Here is a 22,989-nt window from a genome sequence, read left to right as displayed (position 1 = left end):
TAGGCTAAATATAACAAAGCGACTTAAACATTTTGAAATATGATATTTGAGTTTATAGTCTTTTTCATTGTTTATTTTTCACATTGAAATGGAGTGACTTTTAAAAAGGTATTACAGGTATTAACAGCTTTTCTTACAAACTATATGATTGTAACGTTCCATATAGCTGAGATGTCATATCATTAAGGACGTGACCCTTACCGAAAAAGTTATTGTGAAATAGACTATCATTATCATATGTAAACATTCTACCCGTGAGTGTATGAACTCATTGGAAAAACCCTTTTTTAACCAAAATACACCCTATATAATATTTTTTATAACTTCCTATTTCAATCAGTTAAATGGATGAATTAGACATTGTGACATAACACACATTTTGGATTGTTTTAAAGTTTTTTTTATCATGGGTGGTAAAATATCGAAGCATGATAATAAGGTAATGTTTAAAACGAATTATGTTTAAATCAACGTACTTTCCGACTACGGGTACTGTAATTCTAAAACGATATAGTTTTTTGTCATAAATAAGTACCATATTCATCACTGTGTTTTCAAAAACCATTTTCCACATGAGAAAGGTTAATGTTAATTATAATGCTTTGCTTTTTGCCAAAGATTTGTTTTGTTTGAATATCACTTCCAATCAATCATATAAATTTTAGATTTGACCTAATTTTTTGTTACTTCATATTGGTTATCATATTGATTTTTATATTCATCTTTGACCCTTAGGAGGAACCGTTTTTGTTGTCTGGAACAAGACATCTTATAAATCGGTTGAGCCATTAATTCTTCAAACAAGGCAAGTTAAGCAGACAGAGAATTATGCAAAGGGTTTATTATCAATGCTGAAATGGTACATGATATCGCCATTAAAAATATGGACTACCAAAATTCGTGTGACGAAGACGTTCTAAATTTAGTAACTTACATTTTGAAGTCTGAAGATCAGAGCAGTATTATATTTACCGGCATATTGAAATTCATATATCTGGTACTAAAAATATTTGCTGTTTCTATTAAATCTCTTGGATAACGCCTAATAGAAAGATTTTTTGAGAAATAGTTATTTCAAGTTTGACTGGTCCTGTCCATGTAAGACGAAGATAGACGTTTAAAATGCATAATAATACACAGACATCTCAAATATTTGGAACATCTTATAAGTCTTGTAAAACCTTTGGGCAGAAACAGTTTTAAAAAGTAAATATGGCTTGTAAAGATCGTAAATCTCAAATATCTGGCTGATTATTTTTTATGTTTCACATAAAACTCCCGGGCAAATTGTTGACGAGTTGAAGACTTTAAAAATATTCTTTTAAACGTTTATGCAAGAAAGGCGATAATTGAAATATAACTGTAAGAGATAAGCAGAGATACCCTGTCGTGTAACATTCTAAATGTATAAAAAAAGAAGTATTTTAGAGGACGACTTTTTAGTTAGTTGCAGAACTTCATATTTTTATTGAATTATGTACAATAATGGTGAAGGATTATGTCTGTACGAATAGGCTGCCTCGGTTGTTTTTTTTTGTAGGAGTAAGTTTCTATGTCGAGTTCGACACTATGTATACCCCATCAACATTTAATGACCAATTTCTTTTTTCCAGAGATACCGGGTCAGGGATAACTTTAAGCCTGTCAGGTGGAATTATTTTGATGACGTAAGTAACAATTACTACCATATCACTTTTATCAATAGTAACCGATATTTTCTCCAAAGAAGTATTAGTCATATAAAATATGATATATTCAATAAGTTCCCAGAATATACATCAATCTATTGCTAATATTGAAAAATTTCTTGCAAGGTTGATCACACAAGAGAGCAATTTTACTTAGACATCTTTGAGCTTTAGGGTTACTTACATGACATCTAGTGCTCATAATGATACTTCGGGTAATGAATGTTCAATGATACATTGGAGACATTTTAAGCATTGTCTAATCCCTAGATGAAGTTGTTCGTCATCTTGATTGGTCCAGTGATCGTTACTTGGTTTTTCGAGTCCCCTAAAATCGCTGATGATAAAGTAAATATCTAGCAGCCGTTTCCTATGTGCTCAGTCTGGCAGGGAAGCTCCTAACCTTTGGTGCCTTCTCTACATTAATGCTGAACATGCCCTGAAAAGTGTTTGTAATTTTGCTCAAAATATGAACTGTCTGATTTTTTAACTTCACCGTTTGATTTAAATGATTTTTTAAGTTGCTAGATGTCGGTATACTTGCCTATCAAAGTACTAGAGTCTGTACTTGAATGAGTCATTTATTGAACTCTTATTGTTTAACAGGAAGTACAAGCAGAAATAATGCAGTTTAGTTTATTCACGACCACGACGATTTTTTTTAAAAAACGATAGTGTTTACTTAAAGATATCATAAAATCTGAAAAGCGTGAAATTCATCAATTTTAGCTGAATTACTACCTCTTGTTGACATAAACGATATAAAGAAAGAATTTGTATCATTTGAGATATGACTCTTAATCCGTCATGCGAAAAATATTTAACGTGCGTAACAGATAAGAACACGTTGTTCAAAACAGGTTTATTTATCAGGTGCAGAATGGATCTGAATAAATAAGATCTCCGTTAGCTAGCTGGATAGCTCCCTTATCTCATATTTGATCTTATATTTCGAAAATCAAAATTACGCACCGAGTCTGTCTGTGTTGTCATTCCATTCATTTTTAAAACAGACGTTGATATTATGTAATCAAAAGTGACTTGAAGGTACTCTCCGCAAACAGTGACTGGAGGTTTCTAAAAGCATCTGTCATCAAAAGTTGAAAACAGCACGGGTTAATACTATCTACATAAAACTAGAGAATAATACATATGTTTCTGCCAGAAATACCAGCATAAAAATGTTTTGACACTTTTACCAGCAATGATTTTAAACCATATTTGTAAACATCGATCTTATAAAATTTGATCCGTAAGCAATGATATAATAACTTATGGTTAGAGACCATTATCCGATACAACACAATAAAGAAGTATGTTACTAAAATGTTTACTTGTCGATTATTAAGGCAGATACATTTTTGTTGATTGAATTATATTTTAGGAAGCTTTGGACCTGTATGTATATGTTTTTGAATTCATGTTGGTTCATTTAATATTTTTAGTAGGACAGTATTATGGTTTTCAACAGTTATTTTTCTTTTTTATTGTTATGTGACGCTTTCTCGAGCTTTTCGCTTGAAGTCACTTCGTTTTGAAATTTCCGCAACTCTCATTTTTGTTGTCTTTATATATATTTTGTCGTTATTTTTTGTCTTTTCATTGTTTTATTTGGTTAGTTAATTACTTTCTTTTTTTACATTAGTACTTTTTGTATGAACTAGCTTAATATTTGAATTTGCGTTATTTGTCAATTTATAATTTGATAACACAGCTTTGTCATCATTGTTAATGAGTAATTTGTTTTTGACATTACTAAGCATATTTTGTTTTCTAAACGTATTTATCTTTTACCGTATTAATGCTTGTTATCATTCATTTCTTCCTTTTCTGCTGAAGAGAAAATTTATTATCTTATTCGGATCATGTGATTTTCTATGTTGCCCTAAATGGATTTTGAAAACGGGAAAATCCCTTTTTAACAACAGTTTTGCGTGTTTATTTCAGTAGAACACAAAACATAAAAAACATAAGAAACAAAAACAAAAGAAAAAAATGAGAGAAAAAAAATCAACATCGTTTTACAAACAAATGTAATGGAATATGTATAATTCCACAGTATTCATTTGTGAAATAAAGTTTATCATTTAGAATGTATTTTTTTCTAAAAACATCAATAACCGTTTGTTTGCCAGAAGCTTTAATTTTGCCGATTATAATTAAATACTGGTTTAGACTTATCGATTTATCTTGACTCACTCATTATCATAACATTTAACATGTGCTTAATAACATCCTCAGTTACCCATAAATCAAGATGATCCGATGCATGATCCTACATACCATTTGCAAGGTGAACCGGATGAAAACAACGGGGAAATACGTAATCCCGATCTTGACGTGTGGCTTCCAAGAGTCAATGAGAGTACGGGAACAACATATGGTGTGGATGATGATGCATGTGGATATGATTCCGGTCAATTTTTCTATCATGAAACTGTTTTACAAGAGACATTACCAAAATTGCCCGTTAACCCCGAAAATATTCAAGATGAAACAAAACCAAAGACTCCCGAGCAACCAGATCATTATGACGTGATTAATGGTTAGTTTTATTTTGCATTATGTTATAGTCTTTTAATTAAGTTTTAAATGACTCAATTGTTTTGTCGAATGTGGCTTTCCTAGCATGAGCATTATATCAAGTCGCGGGTGCAACAACTAACCTCTGTAAACCACCTGTATTATATTACCTGTAGCAGAATTTCAAATAGCGACTGAGTTAAACCACAAAACTTCCTGGAACGTTTAAAATACACAACAAATACATGTATATTATATAACAGCATTTTTTTTATTGACAAATGTTAAGCTTGCACAGTGCACATACATTTAACTAAATGGGCAATCGATGTGTTTGTGTAAACTTTAATTCAAAGCCTATTGCACACAGGATATTCATGACGTTATTTCCTTTTTAGATCTCGAGATGGACCTGTCAGACACGGAACAGAAACAACCAATGTCAGTTCATAAAAATGTATGTTGAAAAAAGTTTATTTTAACTGAGAGAGTCAGGCTTTATTTGAATTTCAAGATAACATGATGATTTTACGTCCAGATTCTTGTGATTTGATATTTTAAACCTATGTTATTCTTGTGTATATGTCTTATAATTACTATTCTTAGTTTATTATTAATTTCAGAATGATCATGCTAATGTTTATCATGGGTTTCCTAAACGCCGAGCTAATTATGAACAGATGGTCAAGATATTCAAGCCACTCATTGTTAAAAACGTCAACGTGAAGAGACTGCTACCTCATTTACCATTTTTGTGTAAGCACATAGTACAAATTCTTCTTTTACTTAAAGTAAAAATTGAAAAAAAAAATCATTTACAGTTTATCACTATAATGCTGTAATCTGATAGAAGAAAGAGATCTGTAAGACAGTATGTTTTCATTGTGGAAACCATTTCATATTGAAAAAAACAAAAAAACAATAGAACTAAGTTATGTTATTTGTTTGAAATTCCTGAGGTCATAATTCGAGTTTTTGGTGCAATTTAATGGAATATACATATATCAATAATATCTCGTACTCGCTCAAAGTGCTTTGCAGCCAAATTCAATATCGCAGAATTTTCAAGTATTTCATATGTTTGAATGCTTATAAAACAATGACATGTTCAAGAATTAATATTCATTTTTGCTCTTTGTTGTTTATTTATTTTTAACACTAAAACTCATGGCATTTTTATATTTGTCAATAGATCAATAATAACTGTCTCTATTTTCAGACAATGTTGAATGTAAAATCCGTGCCATTGAAGAAAGAGATCCACATGCTGCTATAATATACCTCATTGATGAGTTATGTTCAGGAAGCAACACAGAGCCTGGACGCTGGAGACAATTCATGCAAGCATTGGAAGCATGTGGTAATTCCAATTTCAGACTTAATTCATATTATGCCCAATGATCTTGAGACTAAATCACTATGCCTTATAACAATGCCATGATATAGTATAATGTCAAGTTTATTATTAAAACTGATGATCAGGTATTTTTCATATTGCCTGATTACTAACAGCAAATGTTGGTGTCGTTTAGCTTTCTATAGAAAATGTACGCTTAGATGAAGAAAAAATGTTACTGTAACTCACCTGCAACTCAACATAATATAAAATGATAAAAATGTTAGTTGTATGTCTGACAATCACATATGAAGTTCTTCAATCCATTTCATCTTTCTAAATTTTCTTTTTGATCTAGTTCTAAGTGTTTTAAAAATAATTTTCTAATAATTACGAATATATATTTTTTAATTTAATATTCTAAACTACTGTAATTTACTTAATTGAACCACCACTGACAATAAGAACTGATATGAATAAATGTAGATGGTGCTTTTTTATAAGGCTTTCTTTTCAGTTTCCTTAATGTTGCTAATTTATTCATTTTTAAATTTCTGAATAAAACATATTAAAACCAACATAATATAATAATTAAAACACTCGAATGATTGAGTCTGCCATCATATCATTACCACAAACAGATATATGTTTATCATTTACACGATACTTGTTTTTTATCGATGTGAACTGTATAAATAATCTTGTTTTCTTCTGGTCATTTATTCAAAAATTGATAGGATTGAAGAATGAATGCTAGTTAAGTCTATGCTAGAGGCACCGGTGATTCCAACTTTTACAATTGCCCATGAACAGTCTGTAATTTCCATATTCATAGATCTCGAACGATTTAATTTTTCTAGATTGTCTGTGTGTAAATGTATAATTGTATACATTTACATCTATATGTGTTTGCAGGATATAAATGCATTGTCGACACTTTAAGAGGAGAAGAGCCTGTTGACCATACATACCAAAGACAATATTTGAAAATAATAACACCTGTTCTTCGTGAGTTAATTGTACCACAAGAGGTGGTGCAAATACTCTGGGCTTATAACGTCATTTCCTCAGAAGATAAAGAAGAAATTATACAAACAGAACGGATGTTTGGTTCTCTAGCCGCGACAGATAAATTACTTGATATGGTCCCAAGGCGACACGAATTTTGGTACTCTCATTTCGTTGATGCACTTACAAACGCTGGACGGTACGAAGCTGCAGATTTGCTGGCAATACCAGAGATACTTGATTCTGAAGGTCAGCAGAACACATTCCGTTATCAAAGTTAACAATTACGATTGGCTATTTTAACATCCAATTTGCTTGTTTTATTAATCTGGTTGAGGGAGCCAGCTGCTGGAATTGCATTTTCTTTCTTTGTTGAATTTTACATTCTTAATTTCATAATTATTGTGTTCAAGAAATGGTTAAAAGTAAAAATGTCTCATCTTTCATTGTCAACATATTTTACTACAGGTGAAAAAGTACAGAAATGTTCAGACACTGACGACAATATCGACGACAATGAGTATATTTGCAGAAAGGAAATTTCAACAACTTTGAGAACAAATGACTACTTAGAAATGATGGAAGATCACCAAAGTAATAAGCTACATTTTACTGAACGCTATAAGAATTTCGATTGCTCCAAAGAGTATAGCGACAATGGAAGGGACGAAATAGACGAATTGTATATGAAAATGCGCAAACCTGAAAACAAACCGGAAATAGTAAATTTTGACAACTTTTCTAAACATTCATTTGAGATTGAAGAAACAGAACGGTATGAGGAATATCAGCCTAGAGATTTGAGCGGAGAATACAGGTCACTGACTGACATGACATCAGAAGATAGTATGTCTATCAGTGAACCACCACAAATTCCACAAAGGAGGTGGAATAAGCAGTATTCTAAAACAGGTAATAACTCTGTATTTCTCTCCAAAAGACAGGGAATTTTGTCATTCTGACATTTATTAATTCGTTTAGTTAACAAAAGGTACTAGTTGTAAATTTCATCTTATGGCCTGCTATCATTACCAAACTGCCTTCACGGGCATATCGTATGACATGTTTTCGGTATTTTGTTTCGTATTAGTAAGCTCCCTCGCTTAGACGCTAGAGGCACTTTTTCGATATAAAAATAAATATCACATTTCACTGAGGGTGAATCGAAGAACGAGATTCTTCGACGCCTAGGTTAACTTTCTATATCATCACCCTCAGTTGGATGTGATATTTTTATGTTGCTTATGTTAAAATTATTAATACTACGCATGTTAGAATTACATGTATGTGATGAACATGTAATTCAAACATTAGAGCAGTACATTGTCATTATATTCTGCATAATATTTCTGTACACATTAAACCCAAAATGGAAACAATTTTAAAATAATTTGAGCACTTAATATTTTCCAGCTAAAACTGTTCATTCAATAACATAATAGTGTGCTGTCTGTTTTGTTTACTATTGTAACTTATTGCCTCTCTAAGCTTCTAGTTATTAATACCTGATATAATTGCTTAATCTTGTATTATGCAGATATAAATAGCTTGAAAGTAGGAAATTCGCTTGAAATAGATATCAAAGATATCAAAGACAATTCAAGCGATACAAACAGCGTCGAAGTAATAAAATTGACCACCCCAGAACCAACAAGGTGTTATTTTCCCGACCATACACCTTTGCATTCAAACAAAGGTGAGATATAATTCCACGAATATTCTTGTTTAAATAAACTGTCCTAAAACTGATAATTAAATCGGCTTCTAGCTTTTATCTGACTATTATTGTCGAGTGATTTCGGTGTCACAGATGTTCATTGTGTAATTCTTTTTATATAGCTGACTGTGTACTTCTTTTCATATTCTCTTATAACCATGTTTGTGTAATTCTTTTCATATTATCTTATAACCATATTCTGCCTTAATTTTACAAATTTTCATTTTCCTTGTGCATTTTGAAATGAATTTATTATTTTTATTGTATCAATTCTATAAAGTCAGTGTATTTCAAAACGTTATAATGAAGGCACTTAATCTTGTATGAAAACATATTTCTTTCAGTTAAAATACTGAATAAACCACCAGTTCCCTCTCCCAGAAAACGAATCAGTTACAGCGAAGGCACGACAAAGTCGCTACAAACCTGCAGTAAAGTTCAGCAATCTGGAACGGACAAGTCTGGCACTCCTAAATCAATACCTTCAAAACCTTCTGAAACATCGGCAGATTATTCGGGTAAAGGTGTCTTTGTCATGTAAAAATATTTCATCCAGGTTAATTGTAATATGCACACATAAAGAGTATAAAATTATAATTTTCACATCTTATGAAATGAAATAAAATTTACTTTCAGCATTTGTACCACGCGTTGTTTCAATATATAATTGTTGGATCAAATCTTATCATTTTAGCCTATTTATTATTTTCAGCACAAAAGGCTCACATCGAACCCCCAGTGACGTCGTTTTCATTTCCCGAGAGCAAATTATTCATATACAATCCATATCAAAGCCAACATAGCCTTGTTTTCATTTCCAGAGTCCAAAATGTCCGTATCATACCGGCAATATCTAAACCCGCGAAGAACGGTTAAATTTATATTTAAATATCATATTTGATAGATAGATAAAATATGTTATTAATTGTTATGTGAAAATTATTTTTTGAATTTCGAATTATCAGTTAATCTTTTGTAACTGGAAAGTTAAATGTTAAAAGCCACATTAAATAATTTTTTAGAACCAGAATGAAGCCAAAAAGATATTTTCTACCTTAAAATTTAGTTTAGGATGACTCTTAACAGAAGAAGAAAAAGGAGAACGAAGAAGGGGAATGTGTAGGGGGAGAGGAGAATATTTTTGAGGAAGAATCTAAATTGGATAAAGGTTAAAATGAAATCCGATCTGATTTGTTCTAGTTAAAGGAACATTATGCCTCATAAACGGATACATTTTTTTCTTCTTTAGAAAAGGAAAGCATAAAAAAATCTGGAGGAAAAGTGATCCCTCGGAAACAATAACAATAACAAGATAACATGACAATTGTTGACTAGGTTTAATTGAGTCTTAAAATGTGAATGTTATAATGTTTAATACTGCTTTCATAGCATGTTACCTGCTGATTATCTAAAGAAAATAGCACTGAATGCAAAATTATTTTAATCATAAAAAATGTTAACAAAGTACTGTAGTATTTTGAAAATTCCAAAACACCAAAATATAAGTCACATAAAAAAGCCCTTTTGAAGAAACAAAATTCAAATAAATTTCGGGGTGGGCAATTAATAAGTATTTCAAGAATAACATGTATATTTATACTGACTAATGGTTATATTTTTTGTAGAAAGCGGGGCTACGACAATGAACGTTGTTTCCCCTTGATAGAGTTACCTTTTCACATTTCATTATTCAATTGTAAGTAGCATACATGGCTTATATGAGAGATGAACTGAAGAACAGAGCAAGTGTTTTTAATGTTTTAGAGAATTTTGCAACACAAGTAGAAATTACTCTATGGGAGAACTAACTGTTTCTTTTGCACGCAAGTTTTAATTGTACATTGTAAATAATTTTCGTTGAAGAGGTAGATCCAAGTAGTGAACCATTGTGCTAAGGCGATGATACTTTTCATATGTGATTGTTTAACGATTTTGTTTTTATAGATCAGAAGAGATGCATGAGGTCAAAGACAAAGCCAACAATTAGAAAAAGAAAGAACAGATTCAAATTTTTCAGGAGACCCAAATTAAATAGCCGACGAAAACCTCTGAAAATTTCTTCAGCCCCTGTTCTTCAAACCCATATCGGTGTCATATGCAAGAATCAAAGGAAAAGTAAACACTTTTTATTATCAAAGAATTTTCTTAAAGTTCATAAGAATAGATTTTTTGGGGGAGATATTAAACTGTGGGATGTTAAATGGTTTTTTTAATACGCTTAAAAATATTTTTACACGAGGGAAATCAATTTTTTTTTCAAGAAGGTTCAGAGTAACCAGTTTGATATTTGCTTTGAGAGGCATTTTAAGTGGATAAATCTTCTAATGTTCTAATGAATTATCTAGAGTATTTAGAGTATTATTAGAGTACATTTATGCTACCGATATATGTGTTTGACCATATTTTGTTTGTTTTAGGACAATGTTTAGTTAAAGGTTCCGCAAACATATTTTCATATCTTTTATCAAATAACTGTCGAAATTTTAAAGTTAAATGTAGGTCATATGTATTTAATTTAATGAAAAGTTTAATCATTTTAGAACTTGCTCTGGCAAATCGAGAGAAATTGCCACTTCCAACAATGAACATGAGTCAAACAACAAAAGCTGATGGCGATGTAAATAGAAGTAAAAGTCTTCCAACAAACATTGAAAAAGTCTTAGGATCGCGTGATGAACAAAATAGACTGACAGAAGCTACAGGATTAAACTGTTTTTTTTTAGTAAAAGTTAAAAATAGCCCCAAAACCTTTAAATGCCCAAACTTTTTTGGCTTTTTATAAATTTTTACTTTTTTTTTGTAGTTTTTGGGTTTGAAAATTTTTAAAAACGCTTAAAAAACCTTTTTGACTGATTGCAGGACATTTAAAAAGGGGGAAAGAAAAAAAGCAAAAGCTGCGTTTATTACTCAAAACCCCTTTTTAAAATGTTTTAGGGGAAAAAGGGAAAGACGATGAAAAATTTTTGCAACGGGTTGGTCGGGTTTTCCCCCCAAGCTGTAGCAGTTGAAAAACCCCAAAGTAAAAAATTTTAGCCCAAAAACAAATTCTATTTTTTACAAATAAAAATGCATTGCGAAAAAGAGAGCAGGGGGAAACTGAAGAAACTGTTAGACAAAAACCTGGAGTCTTGCAACAGCACATACGATGATAATCAGGTCATTCTTAAAAGCAATACAGAGATAAAAGATATTACAAAAGACAATTTAAATCCGGAGCTAAGAAAATCTCTGGAGAAAGTGAGAGACTTAGAATCAAAACTTAATCATGAAATTCATAATGGGAAAGTTTTGAAGAAGACGCTACAGTTACAGGGAGATGTCAATGAAGTGCTGAAACAAAACAGACAAAAATTAAAATGGGGCGAGTGTAAAAGAAAAAAGAGCCAAAGCTCTTAAAGGGCGGGGTACGAGTTTTTCTTTTTTTTTTTCAATGTAGAGAATAGCAAAGGTTTTAAAAAATTTTAAAACCAAGTTTTTGGTTATTCAAATTTTGGGTATTTTTTTTAAAACAACTATTTGTTTCTATAAAACTAGATTAAAATTATTGTACCATAGTACACTACAAAAATAATTAAGTTTTTAATAGCAGGTGTACGTTATAATTAATAATTCTTTGCATGAACAAATACCCAGTGTTAGACTATTCATTTAAGGTCTATTATTTGACATTTCAATTGATATGTTTTTTTTCCTTATTCTAGCTACCACTGAATTTTTAAAATTTGGAAATGGGCATCTGTTTTTTTAAAATGCCAACTAGGAGAAAAAAACAAAAATTGAAAGCCCCTTTGGAAATATTATCTTATCCCTTTCGGGAAAAATTAAGGACATTTGTAAACGGGGGGGAAAATGTTATAGGGAAATCCCAACAATTAGCTACAGGGAAAAATTTTCAGTTTATGGAAAAGATCAAAAACTAAAACTTCGAAAAGATTCTGTTCTGTTTCAGAATTGAAAAAAAACAAAAATTTGATTTTTTAAATTTTATAAAATTTCCCAAAATTGGAAAACTTTCATAGAGTTGGGAAAATTTCCCGGGTAAAAAAACTTTTAAAGTTTGGGGAAAATTTAAATCTTAAAAACCTAAGTTGCATTGTTAAAAAACATTTTATTAAATAATATTAAAATGTTTTTAAATATATGAATAAATATATAAAAGATTAATGTTTATTTATTGTATTAACAAATTTTAATAAAAAAAACTTTAAAAGTTACGAAATTTTTTATATCAATATATATATTCTCTTAAAACAATGCCAAATTGAGTCTTCGGGCTGGGTGAATTAGGTTTTGCTGATTTTAAAAAAACCATTGCTAACTTCTTCTTCACCCGCTGAAAGTTCCAAAGGTTCCGTCCTAGCATGTGGAAAGAACCTAATTTCCATTTCGCTTTATCAGGGAAAGGTGCTAGTTGTAACGCATGTACCTCTCAGGTCTGAAAAAAAATGAATTTGCACATGGGAAAGTTAAAATTTTGAAATATCGTAAATATACCTCATGTGATTTAAAATCCAAACAAAAAGAAAACAAATAAACCTTTTGTATCTTTCTGACACTTGCATGAATGAAATTTTAAATGTTAAAACTTTTTAAAGTAACAATCTTTTTTGTTGGTTGAAAAATTTTTAATGAGAAAAGCGAAAAGCAAGAAAGGGGAAAACAAAACCATTAAAAGATGCAAGAGTTAAAAATAGAGTCCTATAAATTAGTCGAGAAATTAAAATTGTTGCCCGGTTTAACCGGTGGACAAGATAAATTATAAAGAATCCTTTGTTTTTTCCATTAATTGGGCGTGGCTGGACATTTTTGGTTTGTTTTGCCGACGAAACTTTTAAAAAGAATGTCATAATCAATGAATTCTTCTTTCTCCTTCTTTCTCTTCTTGAGTGGAAAAAAAATTTAAAAATTTTTTGAAAGATAAGCAATGAATAAGAAGTTTTAAGAAAAAAATAAAAATAAATGACTAGAATCAGATGAGTAAAAGGGTCTAAGGGAAAAAGTTTATTTAAACAGATAGAAGTACGTCAGTGCTGTACGGGTTGAAATTTTCACCGGGGATTTTTTAATAATTTCGAATTTTGAAGTCATTTAAACCGAACTAACGTTTTAGCATAGCTTTTATGAAGAAATACCCTTCATAATATTGTTTAAAATTTATACAAGCTGATTTTTAAGCTAGTTTTAAGGCACAATCTTCAAAACTAAAATTGGGTCCTAAATATGTGGTACAATGTTGTTATATTGTTGTTTTGTTGTCTGTTCGGGGTTTCACCGTAACAGACCGCGACACAGTGTTTTGGTCATATGGGAACGTTCCACTAATCTGGTGGGGAAAGACCCTCAGGGTGCCCGTCTGTGGCCGTGGGAATTATTTTCAGGCCTCGAAAAAGGAAACCCTTAGTGGTACCTTTACTCCTCGATAAAAAAATTGAATGTAAAGGGGTTATTGCCGATGTAAAGGAGATGCTTAAATTCCTATAGAATCAAATAACAATAAGTTTTAAATAATCCATTTAGAAATAGAAAAAACAAGACATTTCCTTGTTGGTATATTTAAACTAATCCCAGTTTTTTTGAAATTAAAAAAGAAAAACAAGACAAAATTAAGTGGTAATGGATTATAAAAATGAAGGGTACACCTCTGAATATTTAATATCAGAGCTTTTTTAAAATTTTACCAGGCGCGTGTTACAAATAAACATATTTTATTTGGTGTTATCATTTTGACTTTCCTTTGAAGGGTTTCTTTCATTCAAAATTAAACTTTCAAACGAATTTGAATTTTTAAGCTTCTTTTCAATTTTTAATAATAAAAAAATACAATAAGCGAATAAAAAATAAAAAAGAAATATGAAACGAATTAAATTGTTAGGTCAATGTACTATGGAACGAATCTATACGAAAATTCTACAATGTTTTTACCTTAGATAACAAAAGGCTTTAATTTTTCAGCCACAGAACAAATGTTCATTTTTATCCCCCCTTTTTCCGATTTATATTGTCAGATACAGCTTTCTTTATGATTTTGGGAATAATGTACATGGTAGAATGTTCCGTTAGTATGAAGGGGTTTTTTTCTTAATATGGTACAAAAAAGTTTAGACTAGAAAATTCAAAGAATTAATCCATTTTATACAACATTTACAATCGTTATAAAATTTTTCACGCTGATAAAGAATAATTAATTATTAGTAAAATATAAGCACGTTTAAAAGTTGAAAGTTTTAAAGATAAGTTTAGTACTCACACAAAACGGCTGTAAAATTTTTAGGTCTTGGAGGAAAATTCAAAATTCTATGAGAAAATCATTTAAAAAGTCACAGAAGGTTAATTCTATTTAACCAATCCCCCAAATAACAAAGGAATTCTTGTGTTTAAAAAAATCCTCTATTTATTAAAAATTCTAAATTAATAAACATGAAATTTTTAAAAAAAAGAGTCAACATATTGAACAAGATAAATCACAAACAGAGTATATTTTTTACAACACTATCAAGCGCTCTAATTTTTTGTTTAAGAAATTAAAAGATAATTTGGGGTCTCAAGCGGTGTTTTAACAGGCACTATTCTTAAACAAACGGGTTTTGAGTTTTTGGGATGCGTAAAGGAATTGGACCAACGAAGGCAAAAGTTTTTCCGCTGGCCGATTTTGCATTTTTAAAATTATAATCTTTTTTACAGCTTCTCTGTTATATGCAGGGCCCTTTTCCAATAAATCCCCCCTGAAAATTTTTTCCCCCTTTCCCAAAAATCCCCATTTTTTTTTTTATTTTAAGTTTTTTATTTAGCTTTGCCAATTATTTTCTCGTTTAGGATACGCGCATTTTTTTTTACTTGGAAACCATAATTATGCCGCTTTTACATGACACTAACGTTGAAGGTTCCATGATAACTGCCATATAAACACCCTGCGGACGTTTCAAATTCAAAACATTACCAGTTTATGTTAAATTATGCTTATGCCGGTGCTTGGGGACGTGGACGGTAGCTTGCAATTACCACTATCGTCAATCAAACTGGGTCTGCAACAGTTTCAATTTTGCCGTGTTGAACTTTCTTTAGATATCTGTTTTTCTCTATTTCTCTATTCCTCTACCAAAGTGTTGCTTTAATTTGCCCGGATGATAGCCTCAACCCTTCTCCTCATACTACAAGTAAGGCGTTTGATGTAAATTAAGTTGTAGGTTGACTACAGGTGGTTGTTCCACTGTCCAAATACAAATTTAAAATATCAGTTGTGATCATGTCAAAATTGAGACAAAATACACGATGTGAGGAGAAGGATTGAGGCTTTCATCTGACACTGGCGGTTACAAAACGCATGAAAACATATGGCCTTTATAATTTTCATTTTAAAGGGTTTCACAATTTGTCAACATTTTCGGGTTTGGATTATTGGGACAAAATTTTTAAAAATCGTGTCCCCCTGTTCAACATTGGCTGTTCCTCGGTTCACTTGGTTTTATAATAACTTACATATGAAAATAAATTTAAGTCTTCCTTTGTGATACTGCAATGCTCAAAGCCAAGATATTATGTTATGCCTAGAAGACCTCTACCAAAGTTATATAAACCATCTCTCTTATAAAGGAAGTAGCCCCGCCTTCGGGCAACTTCTTTAACATAGATTTGTATAGTAAAAGATGTCTGTAAACTTTCATTTCATAAACTACAATGCCTAGCGCTAAATATTAAGCATTATGCACCACTTCGTAAAAAATGACCTCATCCTGTGGCTCACTTTAATTGCTTAGACTTGTATTACATGTATTACAATGAAAATGTCATAAAAACTCTTTCCCAGGAACTGCATTACACTGACCTTAAATATTTGGCACGTGGCATCACCTTGAGTTCCTCTACAAATCATGTCTCAGGAGCCTAGATTGGTTACGACATCTTCTTGAATGAAACTATTATACCCAGAATTTAGGTTCTATATTGAATAGCTTTTACCATGTAAAGAAAGAAAGTGAATATATCAGATACTTTATATTATTTTAAAAGATTTTACAAAACACTCATAATCAACATGACTACCAAAATTGTCACTATTTTCTACGAGAAATGTTGCTTTTATAAACAATATGTTTTTGATGATTTTTTTTTTGATGAGTTTTAAATCAGTAAAAGTTATTTCTTAAAATAAAAAAATTTAAAAGTCAAACATTAAAAGTGAAAAATCCCCCTTTTTCGGTTTTCCCTTTAATATTTGGGGTTTAATGGTTTAATAACATAAGGGTTAAGATCCAGGTGGGAAAAATCAAAATGTTTAAAAAATAAATTTCTGGTAAAATAAACTGAAAAACCTTGGGTATCAACTGAAAGTTTTGTCTTAGCAATAGGAAATGATCAGTACAATTACCTTTGTTATTTATTATGTAATAATATTATGATAATTATATTTACATTGTACATTTGTATATATTTAAAGAGACTCTCTCTCTACTAACATTGTCCTAACCACATTTGTCATGTAAGTATGAAATGTGTAGCCGAATGCTTATGATAACTTAAATATTTGTTGTTGTTTTGATGGTTGAGTGTTTTTTGTTTGCTTTTTTAAATCCTTTTTTAAATATCTTATATTATACTATTATTTTTAATGGTATATTTTCCACCTTCTAAAAGTCATGTATTCAACTTATTCATTTAATGTTTTAAAATTTAAGTAATAAATTTGATTCGTAATTTTGTATTTTGTAAGAAACAACATGAGGTTTGTCAATTTCACTTTTTTTTAACTTAAAGATTTTGTGAATAAAATGTTCATAACGTAAATGTTGATTTCAAACGATTGCAACCGTTTTTATTTTCCTACGCATTCAAAATTTTATGCTAATTGGAATTTTTCTACTTGAAATTTTAATAAAATTGTAATGCTCCCATTAATAAAAAAATCTCATTTCAGAAAAAAATTAAAAATTTTACAATTTAAGGATTTTTAAAATTTTGCCAGAAAAAGGCTTATTTTTGTTATTATGCATTTTATTTTTCATATTATTTCAAATAATCCAAAATATAATGCTGTTTTTAAAGATTTTGGGGGTTTAATTATTTTTTTAGTAAAACTTTTAAGGTATATTTTTAAACAATTTTTTAAATAAAAAAGATAAAAATTACATTTTTTTATTAAATATTTTCCGAAAATATCAAAATCTAAAAATATAAAAGAACATAATTTAAACCATTTTCTCTGCTAAGAATGAAAATCACCACCAACTCGAGGGAATTGATAATGTAGACGATACGATTTTGATACAAATTCAAAGTACCAAATATAAAACACACGATCAAGAAGAAAAGAAAGGTGGCATTCCATGAACGCAATTCCCAGCACGACTCGCAACATGTAACAAAATAGGACACCAATACAAAGAAAGAATGGGACTTAAGTGGGGGCAACATTGAAAAAAAAAACTGGGAGGAAAAGGAAGATATATACTTACCTTAGACGAGATAAAAAACAACAAGAAGGAACACAGCACAAAGGTGTCACCGCAATAGCATGTAGCGCAAAAGCAAAACATAAATCTGTGGGACAATAAAGGGGCGCTGTCATAATTCTGTCATTTTTATTTCAAGAATTATCTGCCCTTTCATCTTAGAATTTTGCGATAAGTTTTTAACTTACTCTGTAAATTTTCTAAACATTCTATTTTAAATATACAGCATAGTTTCAAAATGATTCCTACAAATTCTGTACTTTAATCAGATCATAGCTAATCAGACATTAAAAAAGAAAAAAATCCAAGAGGTATATCATTCATTTATACTCGTCTCAGTAAAATTGATTTAAACGCCTTCAGCAGCTGTCGCGTCCGGTCACATGCCTCTCTTTACAATAAAGATACATTTTATCATTACAAGTAACTTCCTTGTTTATGTTTGTAATCAAAACTGAGGATTTAAAACATAAGGTAATATTTTAACATACATTCATGTACAAAAACTAAATTGGAAAGAAAACTAAACTATTTAAAACGATACATAATATGAACAGATCACAAACATGTGTCACATTTCGATAGAAGGCGCCGTGAAACTAATTTAGCAAATTAGCAACTGAATGTGTCATAGTTAACTAGTACGTAATTTCAATATATCAAGTAAAAGTCTTCCTAAATTAAGTAAATTCATAAATATAAAAGTAAATTAACTTATTATTATGGATAAAGAAAACAAAATGTCTACCTATTGACAATTGTTCGGATTTGGTTATATTTGTACACCAGTATTGATAATGCTTGTCAGACATATTTTCATTCATAATTTTGACCGAAATATACTTAATTTTCCTTTGGATGTCTAATATAAACATTCGTTACACATTGTCAAAGATTTATACACCCTCTGTAATATTTTTACATCTCAAACCACGTGGTAGAACTACTTTCAATCCGTATTAAGTCCGAGGTTGTTCCCTGCGGGCTCCAGCCCGCAGAGTATTGATATGCGATTAATTTTTGAGGCATGGAGGAGTATAAACCTGTTTTCGGTAAATGTAGGAGCACCAGATCTGAATACCGTACTTGACTGGTTAATTAACGTTGTATTTGTTTTTAATGAATTAATAAAATCTATACTTTATGCACATATAGTAGATAAAAATAGGTATATGAAAGAATATTCAATTGCAATTAAAAAAGATTACATGTAAACATAGTAGTGTAGTCTGTATCATCAAGACATTTGCGAGAGAAACCTCAAACGTCTGGATGGTACAGACGGGTGTCCTACTAATCGATCCTCTCCGGTCTTTGTCAAACAATTTTGAAAACACTTAAATGAAATATTTTTAAATTATTAAAACTTTTCCCGGCAGGAAACCTTTTTTAAGTTGTTATAAATAAACGATATGTTATCGATTGCTTTAATGCGTTTCATTTCGTTTCTTAAGGAATTTAAAGAATCTTTTCTCAGCAACACTACCAACGTCTTTAAAAAATGAGCCACGCCAAGACAAAACCAACATAATGGGTTTGCGACCAGCATGGATCCAGACCAGCCTGCGCATCCGCGCAGTCTGATCAGGATCCATGCTGTTCGCTATCAGTTTCTTTACTTGTTATAGGGTCTGTAAGCGAACAGCATGGTGCTGGTCGCAAACCCATTATGTTGGTTTTGTCGTGACACGGCTCAAATAGATTACGTAGTCGTAGCGTATCTTGTATTTTCTGAAAATTTCTTCAGTTTAAAACATTTGTTATAATATCTATCTAGTATGTGCTTGGTTTAAAATTAATTTATGCATTTATGTATATTTATAATCGTTTTTTCGTGTTTAAATACTTATTGGACATACTAGTTTTTACTTTCAGTGCGTTATACTAAACGTTATCTGATATCAACCACATTATGTATTATTCTTAAGTTAAAAATGTTTATACATTAACATAAAGATAAGACTTATTTAAAATGCAGAATAAAGTGTGCAGATGTCCATACGTATGTTTCTAGTACAATTTTTTTTTGCATGAACTGTTGTATTATAATTGGGGATCGCAATCAGGTAAGAATAATTGTCTTTATACAATACCGGTATCAAAATAAACTAGGTGAAATATGTTTGATATTCGACTTACAAGTCGTGGATATAACAAGTTAATATATCAAAATTGTGAATGAAAGTACTACCAGATACTTACTTATCTCTGATAGACATTAGCTGGTAGATGTGGCTGGTACCTATGGTGTCCCCAAGGGGTTCAGTTTAGGTCCTCTTTTATGTCTAATATATATGTCAATGACATGTCTGCAACCCAAAGCAATAAGCTTTTATTATATATATTATAGTATATCCTTGTATCTGGTAAAATAAATCTGAGGAATTATCTCTTATGTCATGAGTCTTATTAGTGATTGGTTAATTGACTATAAATTGTCTTTGCATCTTGGCAAGACAGAGTCTATTCTTTTGGGTTCAAGTTTCAACTTAAACAGGGTCCAAGCCTCCAGGTCACATGTAATGGTACTGATATAAAGTACACCTTTGTTTGATAAAGAAGTTATTATTAGAACATACTACCTGATTATAATTATAAATTTGTAGATTTGTTTGATTAGAAAGTTCTTTACTAGAACATACTAAATGATCATAAATATAAATTGGATATATGTTTGATAAGGAAGTTCTTTATTAGATACAAAAATGAATTGTAGATTTGTTCGATAAGGAAGTTTTTTAATAGAACATACTAACTGATTATAATAATAAATTGTAGATTTGTTTGATAAGGAAGTTCTTTATAAGAACATACTACCTGATTATAATAATAAATTGTAGATTTGTTTGATTAGGAAGTTCTTTATAAGAACATACTACCTGATTAAAATAATAAATTGTAGATTTGTTCGATTAGGAAGTTCTTTTAATAGAACATACTACATGATTATAATGATAAATTGCAGATTCGTTTGATTATGAAGTTCTTTAATAGAACATGTGTTTTACAGTCGTAAAATAAGGAGGAAATTCTTAATTTATTAATCGTCACACTCTATATTCAGTTAAAAATACCTTTATTACACAAAAAATAAATAAGATCTTATCATGCTTTTATGTCATATTTAATTTAATAGTTCTAACCAAACAACGTTTAGGTAAGTTATATGTAAAATACAAAAGACAAGTTGGAACATTTCTTCAAGCTGAAATAGTAATTAGTGAAGTTCAAATAGTGAATCCGTGACTTCAATATGGTGAAATCATAAATGCTTGCGGTCGAAATTGTAAATTCATGGAGCTGAAATAAAAACTCATAATGCTGAAATGTCCCCTCCTGCATTTCGTATTAAATATCTCATTTTTCTTACAACAGAAATACATGGATTTCATACCGTACAGGCGGTTATACCGTGTGATGAGAGATGATGAAAACCGAATGCATGGTATACAAGCTAAAGATCCATGGTCAACTCATTCGGTTGAGGAGCATGTTGGTAACTGGAAGCTTTGGACAATGTTTATTTCAACGTCAGCCTCCAAACTGAAAGCAGAAAAGTTTGCAAAGTATGCAAAAGACTATCACCCAGGATCTAAAAGAATTGCCGTTATTGATGTAGCCCGACTTGGCAATCGTGTTTTATATGTTGATCTTACTGACAAACATGTTCGGGACGTATTGATACCTAACAATAAACATGTGAATAAATGGGCTGATTACCAAAGAGAAGTTTTGGTTATAGGATATATTCCTAAACAGTGTATACTGGAAACATATATAATTTAATGAACATCAGGTGTTGTTGTGCTGACTGTTGTTAAGATGATTGCTTTAACACGACTATTTTTTGGATGTTATAATAACCAAAGAAAGGGACTTCTAGTATTTCTTGATTATTACAATTTATACTTACCGTTTTCGAGTCATTTTCCTCATTCTTATCAGTTCTTGTGTCATTTGTCGAAACATTAAAATTTTCATTTCTTTTTAGTAAGGCTTTTTTCAAATGATAAAAAACCTCAGCTACATAAAATATCAATAGCAATATGTTTTGGGTTATATGTATGTTCAGAAATATATGTTTTATATACTTTTGATTTTAATGAATGTTTATTTACGTTAATTATAAGAACCATTACGAAGCCGTATATATGTTGATAATTATATTTGTTTTTGTCTCAAAGACAATAGATGGGTCTGTAGACCAAACTTAAAATGTACAAAGAAAACCTCTGGTTAATGTTTTAGCATATGACAATTGAATTTGTTTAACAATGGTTTTTCTAAAACTATTAAAAATATTTACGATAAAATATTTATGCATAAAACCATTTGTTCGTAAATAAATGAATTCTTCCAAAACTTCAAGATCATTTTATAGCAGGACAACATCACAACTTTTCACAGTTGAAACAAGAAATATCTTTTAAAAAATGCTTGGCCGAAAGAAAACTTGCATAAGTTATTTCTAAATTTTCGATACATATAAAATGTTAGCAATGCTTGCATAACAACGACATAAAAATTCCTGTAGCTAAGAAAAAAACAACATTATGTAAACATAGAAATTGAATTATAAGCATATTGATATTGATGTCTCTTCAGATGAGGACAAGTTTTGTTTTACAGTATATATTAAGTTGTGTTCCTATTATTTTTGTTTTCGTTTTATTTTATAAACTTTCTAATCATATGCAATAATGACAAAAATATTTTAAAAAATCACATATAAAATATTGTAAATCAAAATAAAAGAATAAAGGAAACTATAAATAAACAAAGTTCTTATGAAATAATTTATAAAAGTTAAAAAACAGTATTTTTTAAAAAAAATTTCTTAATCTTATGGTAGTATCTTAAGAGATACGTATGTTTTTTTCTAACATACATGAATGGTGTACGTAAAGAGAATAAAAAAATTTCTGAACAAAATATATAATGACTTTGTTTTCAAAACTTTTATCTTGATAATAATATAGTCTGTTTCGTGCAAAGATCGCATCATCAAGGTTCCGGTAAAGGTCGGTAAGTATTGAAATTAGTTATCGACAAATAATTGTCGCGAGCGGAAACGGCGCACTATTGTAACACTTAAGAAACTTGTGCCATGAGGTTGCGTAATCGTTTTGAAAGAGATATAATCTATAAGTTAAAGTCTTTGAAACTAATGATATAACGAATCGTATTGACACAGACTTACAAATGATATTGAGACTCAGAATATTCATGAGTTAAACCGTTACTCTTCAGCGCAATCAATATGTATATGAA

General features: G+C 30.3%; 3 protein-coding genes across 5 annotated transcripts; all 3 read left to right on the top strand.

Moving 5' to 3' along the window:
• Positions 1–301: 301 nt before the first annotated feature.
• On the top strand, positions 302–9,234 carry LOC132757392 (uncharacterized). Of its 3 annotated transcripts, XM_060748663.1 has the most exons (11): positions 320–439; positions 736–997; positions 1,614–1,667; positions 3,930–4,233; positions 4,610–4,668; positions 4,835–4,967; positions 5,431–5,571; positions 6,463–6,804; positions 7,024–7,467; positions 8,093–8,251; positions 8,617–9,234. In XM_060748663.1, exons 2-11 carry the CDS (start codon positions 857–859, stop codon positions 8,811–8,813), a joined length of 1,974 nt encoding a protein of 657 aa, XP_060604646.1. In that variant the 5' UTR covers positions 320–439; positions 736–856; the 3' UTR covers positions 8,814–9,234. The 3 variants fall into 3 exon arrangements, with proteins under 3 accessions (XP_060604647.1, XP_060604646.1, XP_060604648.1); XM_060748664.1 differs by lacking the exon at positions 736–997 and having other exon boundaries at positions 302–439; XM_060748665.1 differs by lacking the exon at positions 8,093–8,251.
• Positions 9,235–9,379: 145 nt separating this feature from the next.
• On the top strand, positions 9,380–11,668 carry LOC132757391 (uncharacterized). The gene is made up of 4 exons (XM_060748661.1): positions 9,380–9,440; positions 10,217–10,387; positions 10,813–10,994; positions 11,357–11,668. The coding sequence occupies exons 2-4, from the start codon at positions 10,231–10,233 to the stop codon at positions 11,666–11,668; spliced, it is 651 nt and encodes a 216-aa protein (XP_060604644.1). The 5' UTR covers positions 9,380–9,440; positions 10,217–10,230.
• Positions 11,669–18,081: 6,413 nt separating this feature from the next.
• LOC132757396 (uncharacterized) lies at positions 18,082–22,404 on the top strand. The gene is made up of 2 exons (XM_060748668.1): positions 18,082–18,192; positions 21,094–22,404. Exons 1-2 carry the CDS (start codon positions 18,157–18,159, stop codon positions 21,502–21,504), a joined length of 447 nt encoding a protein of 148 aa, XP_060604651.1. The 5' UTR covers positions 18,082–18,156; the 3' UTR covers positions 21,505–22,404.
• Positions 22,405–22,989: the final 585 nt, after the last annotated feature.

The sequence above is a fragment of the Ruditapes philippinarum genome, unplaced genomic scaffold (genome assembly GCF_026571515.1).
Source record: "Ruditapes philippinarum isolate M1 unplaced genomic scaffold, ASM2657151v2 ctg2966_1_1_1_1, whole genome shotgun sequence".
Classification (NCBI taxonomy): Eukaryota; Metazoa; Mollusca; class Bivalvia; order Venerida; family Veneridae; genus Ruditapes; species Ruditapes philippinarum.
This window is presented reverse-complemented; position numbering and strand designations above follow the sequence as displayed.